General features: G+C 49.6%; 9 protein-coding genes across 9 annotated transcripts; 4 read left to right on the plus strand and 5 right to left on the minus strand.

Annotated features, from left to right (window-relative positions):
• Positions 1–336: 336 nt before the first annotated feature.
• M438DRAFT_401273 (uncharacterized protein) lies at positions 337–945 on the minus strand (the record flags this gene model as incomplete). Its single annotated transcript, XM_029909529.1, has 1 exon — positions 337–945. The coding sequence occupies one exon, from the start codon at positions 943–945 to the stop codon at positions 484–486; it is 462 nt and encodes a 153-aa protein (XP_029765275.1). The 3' UTR covers positions 337–483.
• Positions 946–1,096: 151 nt separating this feature from the next.
• Positions 1,097–1,708, minus strand: M438DRAFT_401274 (uncharacterized protein; the record flags this gene model as incomplete). The annotated part of the gene is made up of 1 exon (XM_029909530.1): positions 1,097–1,708. One exon carries the CDS (start codon positions 1,706–1,708, stop codon positions 1,184–1,186), a length of 525 nt encoding a protein of 174 aa, XP_029765276.1. The 3' UTR covers positions 1,097–1,183.
• A 113-nt stretch (positions 1,709–1,821) lies between these two features.
• Positions 1,822–2,715, minus strand: M438DRAFT_439 (uncharacterized protein). The gene has a single exon (XM_029910107.1). The coding sequence runs from the start codon at positions 2,632–2,634 to the stop codon at positions 1,936–1,938; it is 699 nt and encodes a 232-aa protein (XP_029765277.1). The 5' UTR covers positions 2,635–2,715; the 3' UTR covers positions 1,822–1,935.
• A 305-nt stretch (positions 2,716–3,020) lies between these two features.
• M438DRAFT_263256 (Phox-like protein) lies at positions 3,021–3,567 on the minus strand (the record flags this gene model as incomplete). Its single annotated transcript, XM_029899874.1, has 3 exons — positions 3,021–3,049; positions 3,107–3,431; positions 3,490–3,567. The coding sequence occupies 3 exons, from the start codon at positions 3,565–3,567 to the stop codon at positions 3,021–3,023; spliced, it is 432 nt and encodes a 143-aa protein (XP_029765278.1).
• Positions 3,568–7,703: 4,136 nt separating this feature from the next.
• On the plus strand, positions 7,704–11,157 carry M438DRAFT_489 (uncharacterized protein). The gene is made up of 2 exons (XM_029910137.1): positions 7,704–8,251; positions 8,312–11,157. The coding sequence occupies exons 1-2, from the start codon at positions 7,909–7,911 to the stop codon at positions 10,939–10,941; spliced, it is 2,973 nt and encodes a 990-aa protein (XP_029765279.1). The 5' UTR covers positions 7,704–7,908; the 3' UTR covers positions 10,942–11,157.
• A 158-nt stretch (positions 11,158–11,315) lies between these two features.
• Positions 11,316–11,971, minus strand: M438DRAFT_370334 (uncharacterized protein; the record flags this gene model as incomplete). The annotated part of the gene is made up of 3 exons (XM_029908182.1): positions 11,316–11,360; positions 11,421–11,654; positions 11,816–11,971. 3 exons carry the CDS (start codon positions 11,969–11,971, stop codon positions 11,316–11,318), a joined length of 435 nt encoding a protein of 144 aa, XP_029765280.1.
• Positions 11,972–12,584: 613 nt separating this feature from the next.
• Positions 12,585–14,890, plus strand: M438DRAFT_340915 (zf-DHHC-domain-containing protein). Its single transcript, XM_029904365.1, has 3 exons — positions 12,585–13,666; positions 13,725–13,833; positions 13,883–14,890. The coding sequence occupies exons 1-3, from the start codon at positions 12,738–12,740 to the stop codon at positions 14,696–14,698; spliced, it is 1,854 nt and encodes a 617-aa protein (XP_029765281.1). The 5' UTR covers positions 12,585–12,737; the 3' UTR covers positions 14,699–14,890.
• Positions 14,891–15,051: 161 nt separating this feature from the next.
• M438DRAFT_360650 (SET domain-containing protein) lies at positions 15,052–17,980 on the plus strand. The gene is made up of 3 exons (XM_029907454.1): positions 15,052–16,821; positions 16,874–17,073; positions 17,123–17,980. Exons 1-3 carry the CDS (start codon positions 15,313–15,315, stop codon positions 17,802–17,804), a joined length of 2,391 nt encoding a protein of 796 aa, XP_029765282.1. The 5' UTR covers positions 15,052–15,312; the 3' UTR covers positions 17,805–17,980.
• A 314-nt stretch (positions 17,981–18,294) lies between these two features.
• Positions 18,295–18,937, plus strand: M438DRAFT_370337 (uncharacterized protein; the record flags this gene model as incomplete). Its single annotated transcript, XM_029908183.1, has 3 exons — positions 18,295–18,327; positions 18,449–18,613; positions 18,821–18,937. 3 exons carry the CDS (start codon positions 18,295–18,297, stop codon positions 18,935–18,937), a joined length of 315 nt encoding a protein of 104 aa, XP_029765283.1.
• Positions 18,938–19,319: the final 382 nt, after the last annotated feature.

The following is a 19,319-nucleotide window of genomic DNA, read 5'->3' on the forward strand; positions in this document are numbered from 1 at the left end:
AATTGACATTGTTACTGGTGTATTTGAACATGGCTCTTGAATGTATAAATACACCATAGTTCTATTGGAGCACACCTATACGCGAAAACCCGCACGGTGTATCGGATTGCTGACTACCCCTTCTCATTGCGAGGAAGATAGGTTCAACGAGGAGTTCCAGTAATGGACTGTAGTTAAGGAGTAATGGAGATGGAAAGAGGGGTGTCAGGTCCGTGATGCCGTGTTTTTCTTTCCTGTCGTTCTCGCAAGATATGTATACGATTTGCTGATGGAACAATGCCATAAAAAGGTAAGAGTCATGGACCTGTGTCTCTCTGTCTGCTTTCCTCTCGAACTCATCCTCGTGCTGCGACCGAAACACCAACTCCACATGTGTTTCTTCAGTCACCGCCATATCACAAAGATGTTGTAGGCCGTTGATTGTAATACAAGGGCAGTGGTGACACCAAGCTTTATACAAGGACACATGAGGTATTCCAATAATCACACATCCGACACCATAACCCGTGGCCTTCTCCCTTGTCTACCATTGCTACTCGCCCTTCTCTTGCCATCCACTTCCACCTTCACGTCCGTCGGCAACACAGTCGCCACAACAGTCTCCGTTGCCGTCGCCGTAACATGCCATGTCTGCGTCACCATCCACATATCCTTCGCCTCGTTGAATTCTTCCAGAGCATTCGACACTGCGACATTGCTGATCACAGCATATATACACAGCATAGCAAGACCGCCGAAGGATAAGATGATCAAGATGCCTTTTAGCCCACTACATCCACCGCTTTTGGGCATTTCGAGGGGTGTGGTATGGGGTGGTGGGTATGTTTTGGTGTTGGAAGATTGAGGTCTTGTTGCTGAGGATTGAGGTCGTGGTGGTGGGTTAGAGGGTACGGTGGGTGGGAGGGCTGATTTGAGGGGAAGTCGTTGGAGCTTCAAGGGTTGCATGGTGGAAGGAATGGAATAAGAATGGTGTATGAATCTGTGTGATGTGCAGGTTGATGAATTGATGGCAAGAAGTATTTTTATATGTCTTCCTGTCCAAGACCAGAATGCCTTGGTATCTTGGACCTTTGATCTCATGCCAGGACTCTATAGACAATGAGCACGTTTGTGCATAAGCTTTATAACGCCATATCTGCCAGTACCCTCTCAGTATCAAGATATCACAAGACCCTCCAACCCCTCAAATATTCGAAACCCTAGCCATCGTCGTCCGTGCCGTCTTCTTACTCGTCTTCATCACCTCTCCATCCCTCCTTCTCCTCTTCAACGCCTCAGTAGGCAACACAGTCTCCGTAACAGTCTTCCCAGCCTCCACTTTCGTAACCCCATATGCAGTCTTCGTGACATATGGAGCACGCCAATCCACAGAAGTGACATATTGCACTTTGGTAGTAGTAATCGTAGTCGTCTGCACAACCTCGTTGAATCCCTTCAACGAATTACGTGCGTCGCTGAGGTAATCTGCGATGGCGGCACCCATTATCATGTGTGCTATGAGGAGGAGGACGCCAGCGGAGAGGAGGAAGTTTGTTGTTCCTGAGGATTTGGGTTGTTGGTTGATCGTCTGTGGGTTGGACACAGATGCTGTTGTGCGATGGTTGGTGGATTGAGAATATGGTGCTGAATTGGGTTGGGTTGTGGTTTCTGGTTTGGTGGCTGCTGCTACAGGAGGAGAGGTTGCGGATTTGGGTTGAGTTCGATACATTTTGGAAAGTAATCAGTTACGTGTGAGTGCGTCTTGGATGTATGAAGGTAAGACATGATGGTGAATTCGAGGAGGCAAAGATTGGTTAGATATAACATGAGTTTTCGAGTGTGATGAGATTGAAATCATGTTCGCAATTGACTTCCGTGATACTCTAATGTCGAGCAAGTTTCGACTGACACTTTGGCGATCTGGAAGTATGCCAAAGTTTCCTCTACCCCTCGTGATCATGGCCCCGAGAGCAACATGAGTGTTCGAACCATCGGCATCGTAACCTCAGGCGTGTAAACCGTATCCACCGTTGTCTTCCTTGCCGCTCTATCTCTTCTCCTCTTCATCCTATCGATGGCCTCCCTTCCAGTCTGAACCACCGTCTGAGTCTCCGTCTCTGTGACCGTCTTCGTCTTCTTGGTCATCGTAATCAACGGCGCACTCCAATCAGTAAAAGTAACCCTCGCCGTCGTAGTCGTAGTGATAGTCGACGTCTCCACCACATTGGTGAACTTCTCAATAACTTCGTGGACTTGGCATAAGCTGACTATAATGCCTATCGCGAGCATTAACTGGGCGACCAAGAGGGCGAGACGGAGAAAGGTGACCACTGCAGTCGTGTCGTCGTCTTTGCCCCATGCTCTAAGATTCGATGGTTGTTGAGTAGTGGAGGGCGAGATGGAGTGGGTATTCGAAGACGGCGATTGAGGCTCTGGGTGTAATTTCGAGGTGGTGTGAGCTGCTCTCTCGGGTCTGATCAGAGGTGAGACCTCGCTCTTATGATTTGATCGGTACCTCCCTGAGTGGTGCTGGCTTTGATCGGTTTTCTCCATCATGCGATGCAATCGAAGGTGAAGTTGGATGGAGGTAGGCATGCTGGAAAAGGCTTTTGAATGAGAGGTCAGATGCATTCTTGCTTTTTGGGCTTTGCTCATAGTCCCGAACCTACGAGCCAATTCAAAAGGAAAGTTTGGTTTTTGACTTCATCTTCGCCTCAGAAGTCATGTCACGAGTGTGGACTGTCACATGTTCTTCGGAGCTTCCATGCGGTCAGAGAAGCTTTTGGATACATGAGAAGCTCGATAATCTGAGCATGGTCAGGAGAAAGTATTCGGGTGCTGGGGGACAAAATGGTATCGAATCTTGACATAACATGCTGTGCAATATAGACTGTGCGAGCAGAGGCGTGCTGATGAGAAGAAAGGGAAACGGCATATCGCTGAACCGCAGGAAGGGGCAATAACATCATTAACTAGGGAAGGGTATTCAGAAAAGTCGAAAAGTGGGTTCATCGTCATGGAAAGGGGACAAAGCAGTCGGTCTACCAGGCGCTGCGGTCCCAGTTGGGGTCTAGATATAGAGTCAGCAAGTTGCCATGTAGCACAAGACAGAGCAAATGGAACGCACCCTGGACAAAGCTTCCGAGCACGCGACTTCCTGTCTGCAAAAGAGGATGTCCAACAACAATCTTGAGGAACCTCTCCAGACCTTTCCTGCGCTCTTCAATGACAGCGTCGTCGAACTTGTTGAAGTAGACCTTTCCTGGCAATGGGGGGATGGTGACGCGTGCGCTTTCACGCTCAAGGATGTCGCGGAAGTATTCAAAGTCGGAATAACGGCGGCGCACGCTGCTGTTGCGCAGCTTAAATGAGGGAATATTTGTGCTCAGACGGATCTCGTAGGTCGTGTAGCGCGACGAGGGTGTGAGACCGTGGGTTTGCGGGTTGCATACCTGGTGGGCGGGCGCATGTCAGCGATTGTAGGGGCATCAAGACATCAACGCGACTCACCTCAATCTCGAGAAAGTTCTCAGGCGGGCCATAGATCTCCTCGAAGCTCTGTGATCTGGAATCGGGCATTGCTTGCATGGTTGAGTTTGTCCTCGAAGAGGGGCTGGGCTGGAATTGATTCATGTTTGGGGCGAAGGTCCTGGATGCGCCCGTCGAAGCTATGTATGAGGTATGTACGAGGTATAGACGCGAAGTCGGCGGTCGAGGGTGAAAGACAGGTCGGTGGTGGTGGAAGTGGAAACGGTGCACACGCGGGCATGCTGTCGCTATCGCATGCCCTAGCGCCATTGCCCCGCGATTGCTTGGCCGACCTTAGCGCTCTTTCGGAACCTTCGTCATACCGTCATTAGAGTATTTTGGCTCGTCAAGAGCTGCCCCCTCTCAAGAGGCCAAATCGAGTAGGCCAAGTGTCGATCTGGTTTTTTTAGCGCTGTAACGGCGAGCTCTTGAATCGAGCGTCTAAATCGTGTTGTTCCGAGAGCTCTGCAAGGTAGTTAGCTATATACACTATAAACAAATAAGGAATCGAGGCAGCGATACGTTAGCTAGAGCTTCTTAATGAGCGCGAGCGACTACTACTTAAGTAGTAGAGACTTAACCTTCGCGTACAACTAAACAATCGAGTAGCATTACTAGCGTTTAGATACTATCTCTATTATTAAGTTAGCAAGTTCGAGCTTCTAGATCCTATTAATTGTAGAAGGTAGTGTCATTTCTAGCCTTATAAGATTCGTCGCCTCGTACCGCTACTACTTAGAGAGCGTAATAGGACTACTCGACGACGGTATTTATGTCCTCCGGAGGTTACTCTCTACCTAGTAATAAAAAGATTAGCTTATCTAGGGCGCTTATATAACTATAGTCCTTACCTCGGTCGCTTAGGTACGTAGTATTCTAAAGTTACGAACGAGACGATTGAATACCTATATAAAAGATAGGCAGATCTTCTCTATTAGTAGCCTCCTCTTAACGATCGTTATATATTAGCTCGCTTCGTAGAGGCATATAGACATAGCCTCTAGGGCGTAGTCGACGGCACCTTTATTCTAATAGGACGGCCCTCTAATCCTCTTATTTAAAGGTAGACGTATAGTAGGTACTACCGCCTAAATGGGGTTAAATTCTAGGTTATCGTAGTCCCTAACGGTCTAATTGCTTCTATTACTAACCTGTTCTTAGGTCCTATTAACGACTACTTAATGTATAAGAGATTAGGTGTTCTAGAGCGCCTTAGTCTAATTCTAGGAGATTAGTAGTTATTCCTGCTTAGGGACAGCGTATACTATAAAATCGAAGGAATAGTTGCTCCGTTTCGAAGGCCTTAGGGTTAGGATCTTAACGACGAATAACTAGTATTTAACACGGTATTAGGACACTTAAGGGTAATAGTTAAAGACGGTCTCGGCGAGACGATAACAAAGGAGACTTATCTTCATTTTAAAGGTAGTCTACGCCTTAGAAAACAACTAGTTAGCGTATACTACCTCGTAGTAGTGTTGCTTAAGAACTGCTATATCTATATGCGTAGAGATAAGCCGACGACGGTAAACGTACGGTTTAGCCTTCGTCCTCTAAGTGTAGAAGAGTATCTAGATAGTGTTAATGTTTAAGAGTAAAGAGTGACTAAGGTTAGATAATTCCGAGCTATAGGAGCGAGCGTGTAAATACATTAAAGTACGTACTAAAATAAGCCAAATTCTTACTACTTTACCTAGCTAAGCAAATCTTCTAACTTCTTCTTCCTTATAAACTCCTCGTTAGTTTTATATATATAGAAGAAGCTCTTAACATCGTCTAGTTCCTTCTAAGCCTCCTTTACCTTTATACGAGTAGTATAGCGAACCTCGGCGCGATAAAACATCTTAGCAACTAGATCCTCGCGGAGCCTTATATATGCTACTTTAAAGGCGTATTCCTGTTTCTTAGGTGTTTCTAGTCGATATAAGTGCTCCTCTTCGCTCTAGCGCTTAGCATCGAGCTTATTAAGCTAACTAATACGACTATCGATACTCTAGCGATAATGGCGCTCCTCGCGAGTTAGAGCATTACTATTAGCGAGCTCGTTACGTAGGCTAACGATAAGTTATGTTATATCCTTCTTCTCTTACGCATTAACATCTAGCTAACACTAAATAGCAGCATTTAACTAAGACTAACTATAGGTCGCCTTCCTCTTACCCTTAGCCTTTAACGATATTATATTGTCGTCCCTAACCTTACGCTTCTTTATCGATACGACCGTCGCATCTTTATAGTCCTTATACGCATTATCCTTCTTAGTTGTAGCTAACTTTAAGGCTATACGCTTATCTTCCTAACATAGCAGTTCCTTATATAAGTTCTCGTATTTAGACTGCTTATAGAAGCCGGTGCTAGATCCGCGCGCCTTCTTAAGATTAGAGAACTCTAGTAACTACCCCTTTACTAGAGTATTACTATTATCGCTACTATAGACTACGCGGCAGGTCTTAGTAATCTTCTTCTTAAGAGGGTATCTATCCCTCTAAACCTCTTCTATCTAGCTAATAAAGCTCTAAAGATCCTTGCTCTTTATATAGGACTTAGTAAACGATAGGCATTAATAGAGGAAGTTCTTCTTACGCTCCTTATACTATAGATACGACGGCTTACGATTGTTTAACTCCTTAGCGGTAAGCTTCTCTTTAGGGGTCTTCTTAGTTCTTATAGTAGGTAGCTAGCTCGGATTAACAAAGATGACATTAAACGACATAACTAATTTATTAGTGTTTATATAGATTACCTACCTTGCTATTACTACCTCGACATTAAGCTCCTCGAGCTCGAGCTCGAGCTCTACCTCTTACGCGCTAAATCTATTAAACCTTCGCTCTCTAACTACGTATTAAGACTCGCTATACTATGTTTAGCGAACGACGTTGTTGCTTAACTAAAGTAGCTGCTGCTTTAGTTAAGCAGCAACGGCTGAAGTTATGCAAATTCACAAGGATATGCTCGGATAGCATGAACTCTGTCGATCCGTGCGACTCAGCAAAAAACGACTAGTTCAGCCACTCGGATCGATTACAAAGGCCTCCGATCGCTGCATTGAGACTTGCCAAAATACTCTATTGCATCTCTCCTTAGCCTCTCCTTCTTCCGCCATGCAGCACTTCAACCCGATTAATTCTTCTTTTCTTGTTGAGTGTCAGAAGCCTTCGAGTCAATGCTATCGCCATGCGTCTTGTCGTCCGATAACGTGCCTTCAACCTGTTGTTGAGACTTGGACTCCGTCTTGCCTTCTGTGCTTGCTGATGATGTCCTAAATCATGTTTCGCGTGCTCATGACCTTGACACTTTTCGTTCTTGTGCTTGTGGCTAGCTGCAGGTTCGTTGTCTTGATCTTGCGGCTCATGGTCTTCCAATCCCTTGCGAGCCAGGAAGTGTCCGGCAGGGGCCAAGCTGAGATAGACCAGAACGGCGCAAGGAATCACAGCGGCTGGTCTTCGATACATCGGAGTAGGCATCTGATTCGTGATATGTGTAGAATTAGGGTACGATCGATGATAATTGGTCAAAGCAATGAATAGGTTGTGAGGAGAGAAGTTTGGTTCTCGAGAGGGTCCCTTCCATAGTCCTCAATAGACATCTGCAGTATTCCAAAATTCAACCATCTCAGGAAAGAGCTATCATCATGCGTCTTACCTTCGAGGCCGTGTTGTTCTGCGACCTCTCTTTCTATCAAGCATGATGATGATCAGGAGATCTACTGATCCAAGGAGATAAGATAAAACTCGCCTGAAAGCCTCGGTAATTCATCGGTTTTGGAAACAAAGACCTCGCCGTTCCTGCATGCGTGATGTCGCCTGAGAGCTAGATCTGCATGTCGTGTTTGTCAATTGAAATGCAAAACTTGTTGATTGCCCAGGCTCTCAAACGATCGCGATGGTGGCAACGCGCGACCGAGCTCAATTCAACCTGTATGGCTCTTTGGTCTGTTCCGAAACTACGCAGTCAAGTCAGACGCGTCTTCGCGGAAGACTACAATAGTTGCTTCGTAAAGGTGCAGATGAATTGATGGAAGCATGAGCTTATCTTTACGAAAGACCAGAGGGCTCAAGGCTTTGAGTATGATCACACAAGTGGTAGGCTTGCTTAATGGTGAGGTTGAATTTCGTGGTGTATAAACTCAATGACCGACAAAACAGACTGCACAATATTCTAACCTGTGGGATATCGATTAGGGACTAGAGTTGCATGACTGCTGAAATGCGAACAGGTGATGTTGACTGCAACCCGAGCAGACGGGCCGACTGAGACAATTACTTGAATGTCCAATGTCAAAGACATGGAGGACAAGCGGTATTACTCTTCTGAGTTGCTGCTCAATCTCGAATGTCTTGTTGAGTCTCGTTTTGTCTTTAACCTGTTCGTCACTCTGTTTGCTGGAGTGAAGTCTGCATGCTCGTGTACATTCAACCTCGTAACCTACGACTAGGGGTTGCGAGTCGACATCTACTTTCACGAGAAACGCCAGGACGCGACAGGAAACCAAGTGAAGCTGAGACAGTCGCATTCAAGCAACGACGCGACTTCCGGCTTCTTTCCCTCTGTGATGTTGGTCGACTGCACCATCGGTCTCGCACTTCTTCCAATCGCATCAACAGACAATTGACTACTCGCATCTCTGTTTTCAGACACTTGTCTTATCCTCTAACTCTAACGAGCAAGTCTCTAATTATTGCAATATCCATCAACAAATTCACGCTGGCGAGCACAACTCATTCCGGGCGCCGTGCCCGAGGTAAGTGCAAGGCATCCTTCCTTCCTCGACGTGAGCTCACTGACAAACCTTCTGCCTCAGCTTTGCAAAGGCGCACACCTACTCTGCACAATATTTCTGAGCGCCGACTACCATTGGGCACTCAAGCAGATCTCCTGCTTCAGCGTTCCTCAGCCTCGAAGCCTAAGCAGCCTTTTACTCATCTCAACATCGTCAAGGCAGAAGACCTGGACGACGCAAAGACCGACAAGGACATTTCCCCCGAGCCTTATGTTCACTCTACGCCTGGACCGTCGCCCAAGTCTTCGAGCAGAAGCCTGAACTCAACCGACACCGGCAGAATGTCTTTCGCAGACTCAGCTTCAGAGGATCGATTCCGACTTGCCGAGCTGGCAACAGCCCGACTCGAAAGACAAAGCAGAAGGATCATCGAGAATGATCCCACCATCCCGATCAGCAAAATCGCCATGCCTAGGATACCACGGAAGGTGCTTCCAAAACAGCGACTGCCTCTCGACTATCCTGAGTCGAGTGATGGCGACATGGCTTCTACAAGCCGCACGTCACGCAACGAAAGCCCTTTGGATGTCCACGCCAAAGTCTTCCGCCCCGGCTCGCGCGACAGTTCCATCTCTCGTACCCGTGAGCCACCTCGAAAGGACTCTGCCAATCTCAGCCTGGATGACGGGGAATTTCAGCTCGTAACCAGCAAAAAGACGAAGCCATCTTCCAGGCCTACCGGTCTGAACGCCCATGAGGTCAAGGTCGATGAAAAGACGTCTACAATCGATGCGCCTTGCAACAAACATGAGATCAACGAAGTGTTTGGCAACGACTTGCCTCCTATGGCACACTTCCTGAGCAGCGTCGGAAACATCAATGGTGAAGTTGGATTCGCTATGCATCCCAACGGGGATATCAGTGGTCATCAGTGGTCAGCCAACGATTTCCAATGGTACAACATCGGACTCTTCTCCAATATCCGCAGGCGTACTGAGGGTATGTTAGCCTCTCATCGACTGAAGGGCGAGAACGATCTACACAGCCTCCTACTGCATACTCTCAGTTACTTTCGAGCAGTAGCTCTACAACAGGAGGCGGCCATTATGAAGATGCCGTTTGGCATGAAAGAGCTGCAGGCCGCAATGCCCAAGATTCCTGTCGACCGTACTGTACGTAAAGCGCCAATCATGCCCGCTGTTGCCGTAACACAGGCTGGGTCAGAATCTGAACATCGCCGTCCTGAGAAGAAGGATCAAACTCGCACATCATCGCTTGGGCCTGATCGTCAGCCATGGCTACAGGGCTACGCTTCACGTGTTCGTAGCAAGCCTAAAGTGTCAAGCGTCCCGAGAGCGCCAGCATCCAACAACCTCTCTTTCCAGCGTGACTTCCTATCTTCCGCTGCTGATCACAATACCCCTTCGGTCAACCCATACGACAATTTACCCCAAAGCTTGACTGCTCTCAACAACCTATCGTTCGGAATTTTCTCTACGAGCATGGACGATGACCTTGTTGACAACAGCTCCCGATTTCCTAATCTCAAGACGCCCGCTTCGGAGCGTCCCGGTGTGGGTGAGCATAGTCAGTATCTGGACTCCTTCTTGCCAAAGAGTATGCCGCAGATGGCCACTTCGCAGCTCTATTCTCCAATTCCTAACTTGGACTTCTTGGCTTTCCTGGAGAAGGCACACCCTCAAACTGCCTCACCAGACCAGGAAGACTCGCCAGCTTCGCGCAAATTCACCAAGGCATCTGTCGATAAGATTTTCAGTGCCGCCGCGTTCCGCAACACTGGTTTCACCACCGGAACTCGAACCGTCCTTCATGATCCGTTCCAGAGTCATCAGCCTTCGAAAATGGTGACTGCTACACTCGGAACACCTCTGCCGGGTCCTCAGACCTCGGAGAAGACACATAATGATATAGTCTGGTCAAACACTCCCATCGGCCAGTTGCCTTGCTCATATACTCTTCAAGCATCTACCCCCACCAGTGATGACGATCTAGCCTACGACCCAGCCTACGACCTCCGCATTAGCGAGCCCGAATTCCCTCCCAAGTCAAAGTCTATGGAGATTGTTGACATCAATCTGCCTCACATGACCACTGAAGAGCTTGCAATCTACTCGAGACCGAGTCCGCAAAACTTCAACGGTCCATTCTTCATGGGCAGTCCTGACATTCCTAGCGAGGCCAGCAGAAAGAGCCACGACCAGGAGCTGCATGATTGGTTTTACAGTGGTCTCACGACTATTGAGCGTCAGAATGAGCACTTCCAGTACATCAAGACCGCACACTGTCAGGCACCCACTACCACACAAGTAAGGCTCAATCCGGGACCTGTCGGCACACCTCACAAGACGCGAGAGTCGGAACCTTTCAATGAAGTTACGACGCGCTTATTTCTGTCCATGCACGAGAGCCTCTCACAGTACACTCAGGGTCCTCCCGAGCAGCGTCGTGGATATCTCGCACCATTCTGCGATCCTCCCGAATGGTGCGTTGACAAGAGCGCAAACGGTAACGACAGCTTCTTCGGCGAGGAGTGGGGTCAGCCCCCTGAGCGCATTAGTAGAGACTCGCGCTACAGACCCCTCCCCTTCGAGAGCAAGTTCGATCCGTTTGACAGTCACCGTGGAACCAACGGCGGTGGTCTGCATGCTTCGAACGGAAGACTCAGATATGGCTCAAACGTGAAGTACTGAAGCAAGAAAAACTGGTGCGAGGATGATTATTGCATTTCAAGAACATGATAACGACCGTTCACGACAAGCATTTTCATGGCGTATAAAGGGCATGGATGGTGGGTCGTTGGCTGCTAATCGAGCAAGCGGATAGCTCATGGTTTATGGTCTATGGTTTCTCGATGCATACCCGCATTCTTCTCCCCTCAAGACGTTTTGTATTGTAGACAGACGAATCGATACAGATCAATCCTGATTCAAATAAGACTTTTCAAGTGTTCAAAGCGAGCAGTGATTTCGTAGGAAACGTGAAATTTAAGTATGACAGAAGAAAAAGGGCGGCTTTCAAGTTTGAGGTATCTCTATACAGTATTGGAGTAGCCACGTTTGGCCGTCTAGTAGCCCTCCTTGCCCCACTTGTTGTACTTCTCGTGAAGCTCCTGTTCAAGGTATCAGCAAATGCCGCAGCAGCACATCTCAGATTGGGTAATTCCACTCACTCTGGGCAGGTTGACGTTGGGGACGATGACCTCGTTCAAAGCAGAAGGAGCATCCTTGCGGGCCTTGGAGGTGTCACCACCGGGGTGGTACTGGTATTTGGCGTCGCCGCCGGTCTTCCAGGGCTCCGAGTCGGGGGCGATGCTAACGGGGTTCTCGGATGAGGAGGAAGTGGGGTTGCGGGAGAAGTGCCAGCCGGCGAGACCGAAGGCACCGGACATGATGGTGAGGAGGATCTGGAAGTGGTTGTCAGTGACTGTAATCGCATTGCTTGTCGTTGGTTTGACTGCGTGTGTGGGGAAGGATGGCGGTGGTCGTAGAAGGGTACGGAGGGTTGCTGTATATGCGCAATATCTCTTTTTCTTTACAACAAAGCGTGCAGGAAGTGTCGACGTACGTAGAGCTCGGGGTCCTTGCGGGCGCCCTGCTTGAGAGCGTTCTTGTCGGCTTCACGGCTGGCGTGGGAAGCGGCGCTCTCGGAGCCGGCGTTGATGCCCGAAGAGCGGAGAGGGCGAGTTGCGCGGAAAGCGGCGCGTCCGATGATTGAGGCCATTGTGAGGGTGTGTGTGGTGTGGTGGAGTGGAGAGTCCAATTGGTGATGCTTGCGGTCTGAATTGTGGTAGAGAGAGCCGGTGGAAAGCTGGCTGGCGTGACTCTTGGCGTCTTCGGGTCATCGTCACCGACCAGGGTTACCCCCAAAGCATGATGATCTCGCATCGAAAGTGCTGTAACACATGGTGTGTTGGGTCATGTCAGTTGGTAATTCACTGAATATATGGTTTAGTATGTCTCATTGGTCTATTGAAAGGTCGGCTCTCCATGCACTCGAAGAGAGCGACAAAGGTGCAATAACTGTTTTCACACCTCCATCTTCGGACTACCGTGATGAGATCACACAAACTGTACGCGTCTTGACACAACAGATAACAAAACTTGTATCTGCAGATCAAACCAGTTATACGATTACATTCACAACCATCAATGATACGAGTCAACAATCAAAGACACCGCCGGTTAGGAAGACGGCCTGAAGTACCCAGAGTGGTAAATTAATGGACGACTAAAGTGATGATAAAGTTCAGGTGGCACGGACTCGCGGGCTTGACCCTCGGCGGCGCAATTTGGAAACGGCGCGGATCTCAGTTTACCTCGTCAACTTCCTACAACTCACAGCAAACAACTGACTACTTTTGTTCTCTTCCGGTCCAGGATCTCGTCGTTCGGTGTGTACGCGGGGACTTGAGTGCCACGGATTGCAATTGCGACAAAAGCACGACGTATATAGGACATGCATTGATCATCGCCGGCGCTTGACGATCATGGCCGACACTGGACTTCCTACCAACCACGAAGGTTTAGACAGAGACCATCAACCTTCCACTGTCCTTACCACCACCGGTCCCGTAGGAGAATCAGGTCTTCCTCCATCTCGTCCCACTTCAAACACGGCCAACTCGGCATCTCGCACACGATCCACTGCTCCACAGGCTCGTGTAGGCTCTCCCGTGCCATCACTGGGTGGCCGTGGTGGTGGCAGCTACCAGAACGATCCATCTCGACGAACCCATGTTCCAAACCTCATCTCGAGCGCATTCCTTCCTACCAGTCCAAGACGTACCGATCCACAATCTCCACCGCCGACCAGTCCACAACAACCGCAGCTTCCTATAGCAAGACCAAGCACCGACAGTGGCCGTAGAACACACCGTTCCCGCAATAGTAATGCGTCGATAGTCACTCTCGAACAGAGCAACAGACCAAGGATCGACCCGGATGCTCCTCCTTTGCCCACTTCTCGGGGAACTGGAACCACAAACTACGACTTCAACAGAGATTTGCAGCCTTTCGGCAGTGCTAAGAGCCAGGAGAGTCAATATCCTTTACGAAAACCACCCACGCTCGACATCGACGGGACCACTCGATCGACTTCTTCACTGCAAGCCCAGAAGTCGCCCATCTCACTGCGTGCTTCATGGAGTCGTCAGAGTCGCTCTAGCAGAGTGAACGGTCGAAGTGCCGATAGAGACGGCCACGAGAAGCTTCCTTCGGTACCCCCATCACCTGCAAACTACAAGGCCACTCCTGTTCTGGACGACTACAAACCGAGCACTGGAAGAAACTACCAATATTTCAACGGCAACGCTGTCTTCTTTCTGCGTGGCAGACTTATTAATACTCGCCAGCGGCCACTTAATGTCTTTACTGCACTCCTTGCTATCATTCCTGCCGCTTTGTTCTTTGGCTTCTCGTAAGCACTTGTGAAGAAGACCCTGCATAGAGGATCAACCAACTGACTCTTGCTACAGCGCGCCATGGCTATGGCATCATGTTTCACCAGCGATACCCATCCTCTTTGCTTATGTCTTCTTCATCTGTCTATCTTCTTACCTCCATGCCTCTTTTTCTGAACCAGGGGTAAGTTTGTCTCCGACACCATGGAGCATCACCTGCTGACTAAACGCAGATCATCCCACGTAATCTTCATCCTCAGCCGCCGACCCCAGCGGATGAGGATCCTCTAGCCATCGGTCCGTCTACCACTGAATGGGTCACTGTTAGATCCTTTGCCCCATCTGCAGGTGGTAATACCACTACCGCTATGGAGGTGCCCATCAAGTTTTGCAAGTCATGCAATATCTGGCGTCCTCCTCGTGCTCACCACTGCCGCATCTGTGACTCGTGTATCGAGACTCAGGATCACCACTGTGTGTGGCTCAACAACTGCGTTGGTCGTCGCAACTACCGCTACTTCCTCACCTTTGTCGCTTCTGGAACCGTCCTAGGTCTATTTCTTCTCGCCGCCAGTCTTACTCACATCCTCGTTTGGATGCACCGGAACAACTCCGACTTTGCACATGCTCTTAATGTTTGGCGCGTCCCAGCTGCCATGTGCGTGTATTCTTTCATAATCCTCACATATCCTTTGAGTCTGTGGGGATACCATCTCTTCCTCATGGGCAGGGGTGAAACAACAAGAGAGTACCTGAACAGCCATAAGTTCCAGAAGAAGGACCGCCACAGACCTTTCAGCCAGCACTCGATCCTAAAAAATTGGTCTAGTGTTTTCACTAGACCTCGTCCACCGACATACATGCGCTTTAGGCACCGCTACGCAGAAGGCGATCAACGTCTTGGCGAGCTTAGGTCTAAGACACCTAAGCAGACTGAAAAGGACGGCGACGTGGAGATGGGTGAAATCAACGCCGGCGCTGCTAACAGCAACGTTGGCTATCAAGGCCAGAGAACCTTGACGCCCATCAACAACACTCCTCGAGGGTAGAATGCCTCACAACTTCACCTCCGCTTTCTCTTCAGAAATCTCTATGACATTACAGCCCTTCCGCTGTGATGATTGTTCACGCTTACCACGCCGGATTTGTTTTATTATTCGTCTTTGCTCTCTCTTCTGATTGTACATATATATTTAGCCTGTGTCTATACCCCTATCAGCGAATCAATTATCTTCTGAAGACTTGTTTATCACATGTCGTCGAGGCTGTGAGTTGACTGACTACTCATGCAGATGCACATGTCGAGCGGGTGTTGCTAAGGGGAGCGGAATGCCACAAAAGACGCGACTGATGCGCGGGAACTTTATCCTCCACTCCCACTCAGCTCCGAACCGTGCCACAACAAACGGAAACCCCATCCCTGAATACCCCTTCCTTTTGTAGAGTGAAATGTGCTTTTGAGCATCGTCGAACAATAGTCGAATATAGATTCGTCTTTTCGTCGAAAGAACAGACCGTGTCACGAACAGAGTGCTTCGAGATCTTCGCAACGGGACACTCTCGGCAGCGCGTCTCTTCCTCGCGTCTCCCCACCATTTGATCGCTCTACTTCTACCTCGTTCCTTGCCCTGCACCACACTTCGAAACAAGGTCATCAAGCACGATGGCAAGGCAAAGAAAGAGTATGCCTCTTGCTAGGCTCTCGTCGGGATCGACGAGCTCGTCTTCAGCTGCGTCGAACATCGAGGTCGGTGGGAGCGCGCGCGAGGGCTCGCTTTCGTCTGCTGCTCTCGCTCTCACGTCCACGCCCCCTACCAGTGTCTCCGAGCAAGACCAGGCCAGCTCAGCACTTGACAAGGAAGACACAAACGCGACAATTATTGCAGACATGACACGTAGATCATCGCGCCGCAAGTCTGGTCCCGCATCATACAACCTGGGTCTTCTATCTGGCGTGCGTCGTACTTCTGCCGGTATCGAAATGGCTCAAGAAAAGGCCATTCGTGACTTCTCTGGAGCTACTCTTGTCGACGACGCCCCCGAGCCTTCATCCAGCACCCCTCATCGCCAGCTGTTGAACGACGGTGTCAAGGCTTTGAACATGGACTGGGAGATGGACAACTTGCCCGGCGATGGCGATGTTGATCTACCTGCTAGGAAGAAGCGCCGTCACAGGTCTTCGATCGACATGTTGATCGAGACGACCGGTCGCGCGATGGGTAGAATGAAGAGCGTACTCGGCAAGCGCGACAGGGAGATTAGCGAAAGCGATAACTCCGGTCGCAGACAAAGTCGCCGACTACTTGCCATTGAGGCGCCCAAGGATGTGGAAGAGGAGGTAAAGCAGGAGGACAACACAGTCGAGGAGCAAGCAGAGCGTGTCGAAAGACCCAGCAAGCTCGCACGCCTTTCCTCGAGCTTCAGCATCACCATGCCGCAAGTCTTCTCATCGAAGCCTAAGAAGCCCACCAAGCGCTACGAGTCACAAGGTCTCTATGCCGGCCAAACCATCTCAAGCTATGACGACCAATCAATCCCCAAGCCTACAAGAAAGCCCACCGGCAAGGCCCGCCCTGTGTCAACATCCTTCCTTCCCGATGCCACAAGAACTGAGAGCCGCGGTAGTCTCGTGGCTTTACCCATGTTCTCTTATCTAGAGAGAGAAAGACCCTTCACCATCCCCTACGACGTCTTTGCTCCTGTGCACCATCAACGTGGTGAGGAGAAGCCAAAGGACTGGGGCAAGGTCCACAAGAACCGTCTGGTCGGCGACGCTCAGCATTACTGGAGGAAACCATACTTTGAGCGATCTCTGTGTATCTGTACGCCGCCAGTCCCTGGCTCTTCAGAACCTGGATGCGGCGAACACTGCCTTAACCGCGCCATGGATTACGAGTGTGATTCCAACAATTGCGCCCTTGGAGACCAGTGCACCAACCGCGACTTTGCAGGCCTTGGTGTCCGCATGGAGCGCGCAAACAAGGCTGATAAGAAGTCGGCATCATACCTCTTCAACGCCGGAGTAGAGGTTGTCAAGACTCAAGACAGAGGCTTTGGTGTTCGCGCATGCAGATCCTACGAGCCCAATCAGATCATTACTGAGTACACTGGTGAAATCATCACACCCAACGAGGCTGGCAGAAGAATCCGCGAGGATTATAAGGACAAGGCCGTAAGATTGGTCATACACGAGTGATGTTTGACACTTTACTGACATCTCACAGGACTACTACCAGATGGAATTCGACCAAGGCATGATTCTTGATGCTACCAAGGGTTCCATCGCACGTTTTGTCAACCACTCTTGCGAGCCCAACTGCAGGATGCTCAAGCGATTCGTCAGCGGTCAGCCCCGCATGGCACTGTTTGCAGGTGATCGCGGCATCCTGACCGGCGAGGAATTGACCTACGACTACAACTTCGAGTATGTGCTGAGCCAAATCTTGATAAGGATGAAACTAACAATTCCGCAGTCCCTACTCCGTTAAGAACGTTCAGGAGTGCCGTTGTGGAGCAACCAACTGCCGTGGTGTCTTGGGTCCTAGACCGAAGGATGCCAACAAGCCAGTAACCAAAAAGGAGAAGGAGGGTATGGCTGCTGGTATGAAGCGCAAGGTCGGCGAGTTCTTCGGCACTACACCTACTGTTGAAGTGGACCAGGGCCTGTTTAAGAAGCGCAAGGTCCCTCAAATGTCCAAGGGTTGGGTGTACGTCGACGACTCGATCGAGCAGACCAGAATCGAGGAGGCTCGCAAGGACAAGGAAATCGCACGCCTTCAAAAGGAAGGTATCCTGCCTGCAGACCTCCAAGTCAAGAAGACGACTACCACGACCGCTGTCACCAAGGACAAGAACGGAGCTAGACGGTTCGTTCAGAAAGTCACTACCAGAATGACTGGACACAGACCCAAGGCCACCCCTGAGGCTCCCTCCAAGAAGATTCAAAAGCTTGGAAGACTGTCGTCCATCAAGCAAAAGGAGAGTCCTGCTGCCAAGGTCAAGAATGCAGGTGCTGGTAGCTCTCAGGTCACCAAGTCGGCTCGTCGTAGCATTGACAACAGAAGCATACCCAAGGGCTCGATGAAAGTCAGACCTTTGACAAAGGATGCAACCAAGATGGCTCGCACCATGAGAGCCGTCAACGCGGACGAGTGATTTTAAGGGGGGTCGGAATTTGGGAACGGATGGTATACCTGGACGGCGTCACATCACAAATGAGGAGTTTTCAGGCACGCACTTTGGGTATTCTTTGTGGTTTAACACAAAGGTTTTATCATGTCTTTTAATTGCACGATTTGATCTCTTTTCTATCAATCGAAGTTGTTTCTTCCATTTCTGTTTGAGCATTTCAGTACTCGAGAGAGGTCCAGACCTTGCCAAGCATCTCCGGAAAGTCGGACGGAGCTTCGGACTTATCATGACATAACGCTGCTGAACATTTGTAAAGATAGCTATTACACCTACGCGCCGACTGCTGAACACACCTTTGTCAATCAATATCCCAGGTATGTCATTTCACTCGCGCGTCTGGACCGGCACAAGCAGTGCAACACGCGAAGCTGGCGTGAAAAACTCATGCTGACCATTTGCCGCAGACACAACTTGTGAAAGAAAGTCTTGCCTCACCATCACCACATACCCGAACATGAGTTCATCAGCAAACCAAGTCCGCTCCCTGGTACGATCAATCCATCCCGATCACTGCGAAGAGCCCTGGCCGACAAATGCATCTTGCGACACGACATATCACCGCTGAACAGAAGAAGAGCACCACAAGCTAACAAACTCTCGACACACAGTATCGCAAGCTTCTGCGTCAAGGAAACCAGTTCGCCGCATACAACTTTCGCGAGTATGCTGTGCGCCGTACAAAGGATGCTTTCCGCCAGCACGTTGCCGAATCCGACTCAAGTAAAATTCAAGAGCTATTGTCGAGAGGAAACACAGAGTTGCAGATGTTGAAGGTGAGTTGCTAGAAGAGGATTCCAGCTTTTGGTGGAAGATACATGGGCTAGGAGATGCTACGCGCAGTGGTGCCAGAGTGCATTAAGAGCGAGATGACGAGAGCCACATTAGCCATCCGCCTCTGCGACGATTGTTGCATCTCTGTGCACCTATAGTTCTCAACCTGGTTCACAAGTCAAGTCACAAACGCTGACTTTCACTTGCAGAGACAAACCGTCGTCAGCCAGTTCTTCCAGCTAGACAGGCTAGTAGTCGAGGGAGGCAAGACCGGCAAGCAAACCGGAAACAAGGGCGATATCGTCAGACAAACCGAGCACGGGTGAGTTTGAACATCCCTCTCGATACTTGATGCACATGCTGACATCTGATACTAGTTGGGACTAAGCTTATCTTCTTTGGGGTCTAATGGAGGTGGAGTCACGGTTTATATGCTTTCCAAAATACCAATCGCCCTGCTGGGCTGAACTGTAAAACATACGATCACTCGAGTCAATACGATCATTCCATACACATCTTTCATGTTTCTATCCAAAGTTGTTGTCATCTCACCGCCGCTGCCATAGACACGGAGGATGCCGAGGAGTCGCCGGACGCCGAGCCTCCCGAGAACGTCCATCAGTCGCGTCGTCGGGCCGTGAGGAGAGACGCGCTGTCGCCAACCAAGCAAACCATCGATAATAACTCTCAAAACTGCGTTAATATCAG

This window comes from Aureobasidium pullulans, assembly GCF_000721785.1.
Source record: "Aureobasidium pullulans EXF-150 unplaced genomic scaffold scaffold_1, whole genome shotgun sequence".
NCBI lineage: Eukaryota > Fungi > Ascomycota > Dothideomycetes > Dothideales > Saccotheciaceae > Aureobasidium > Aureobasidium pullulans.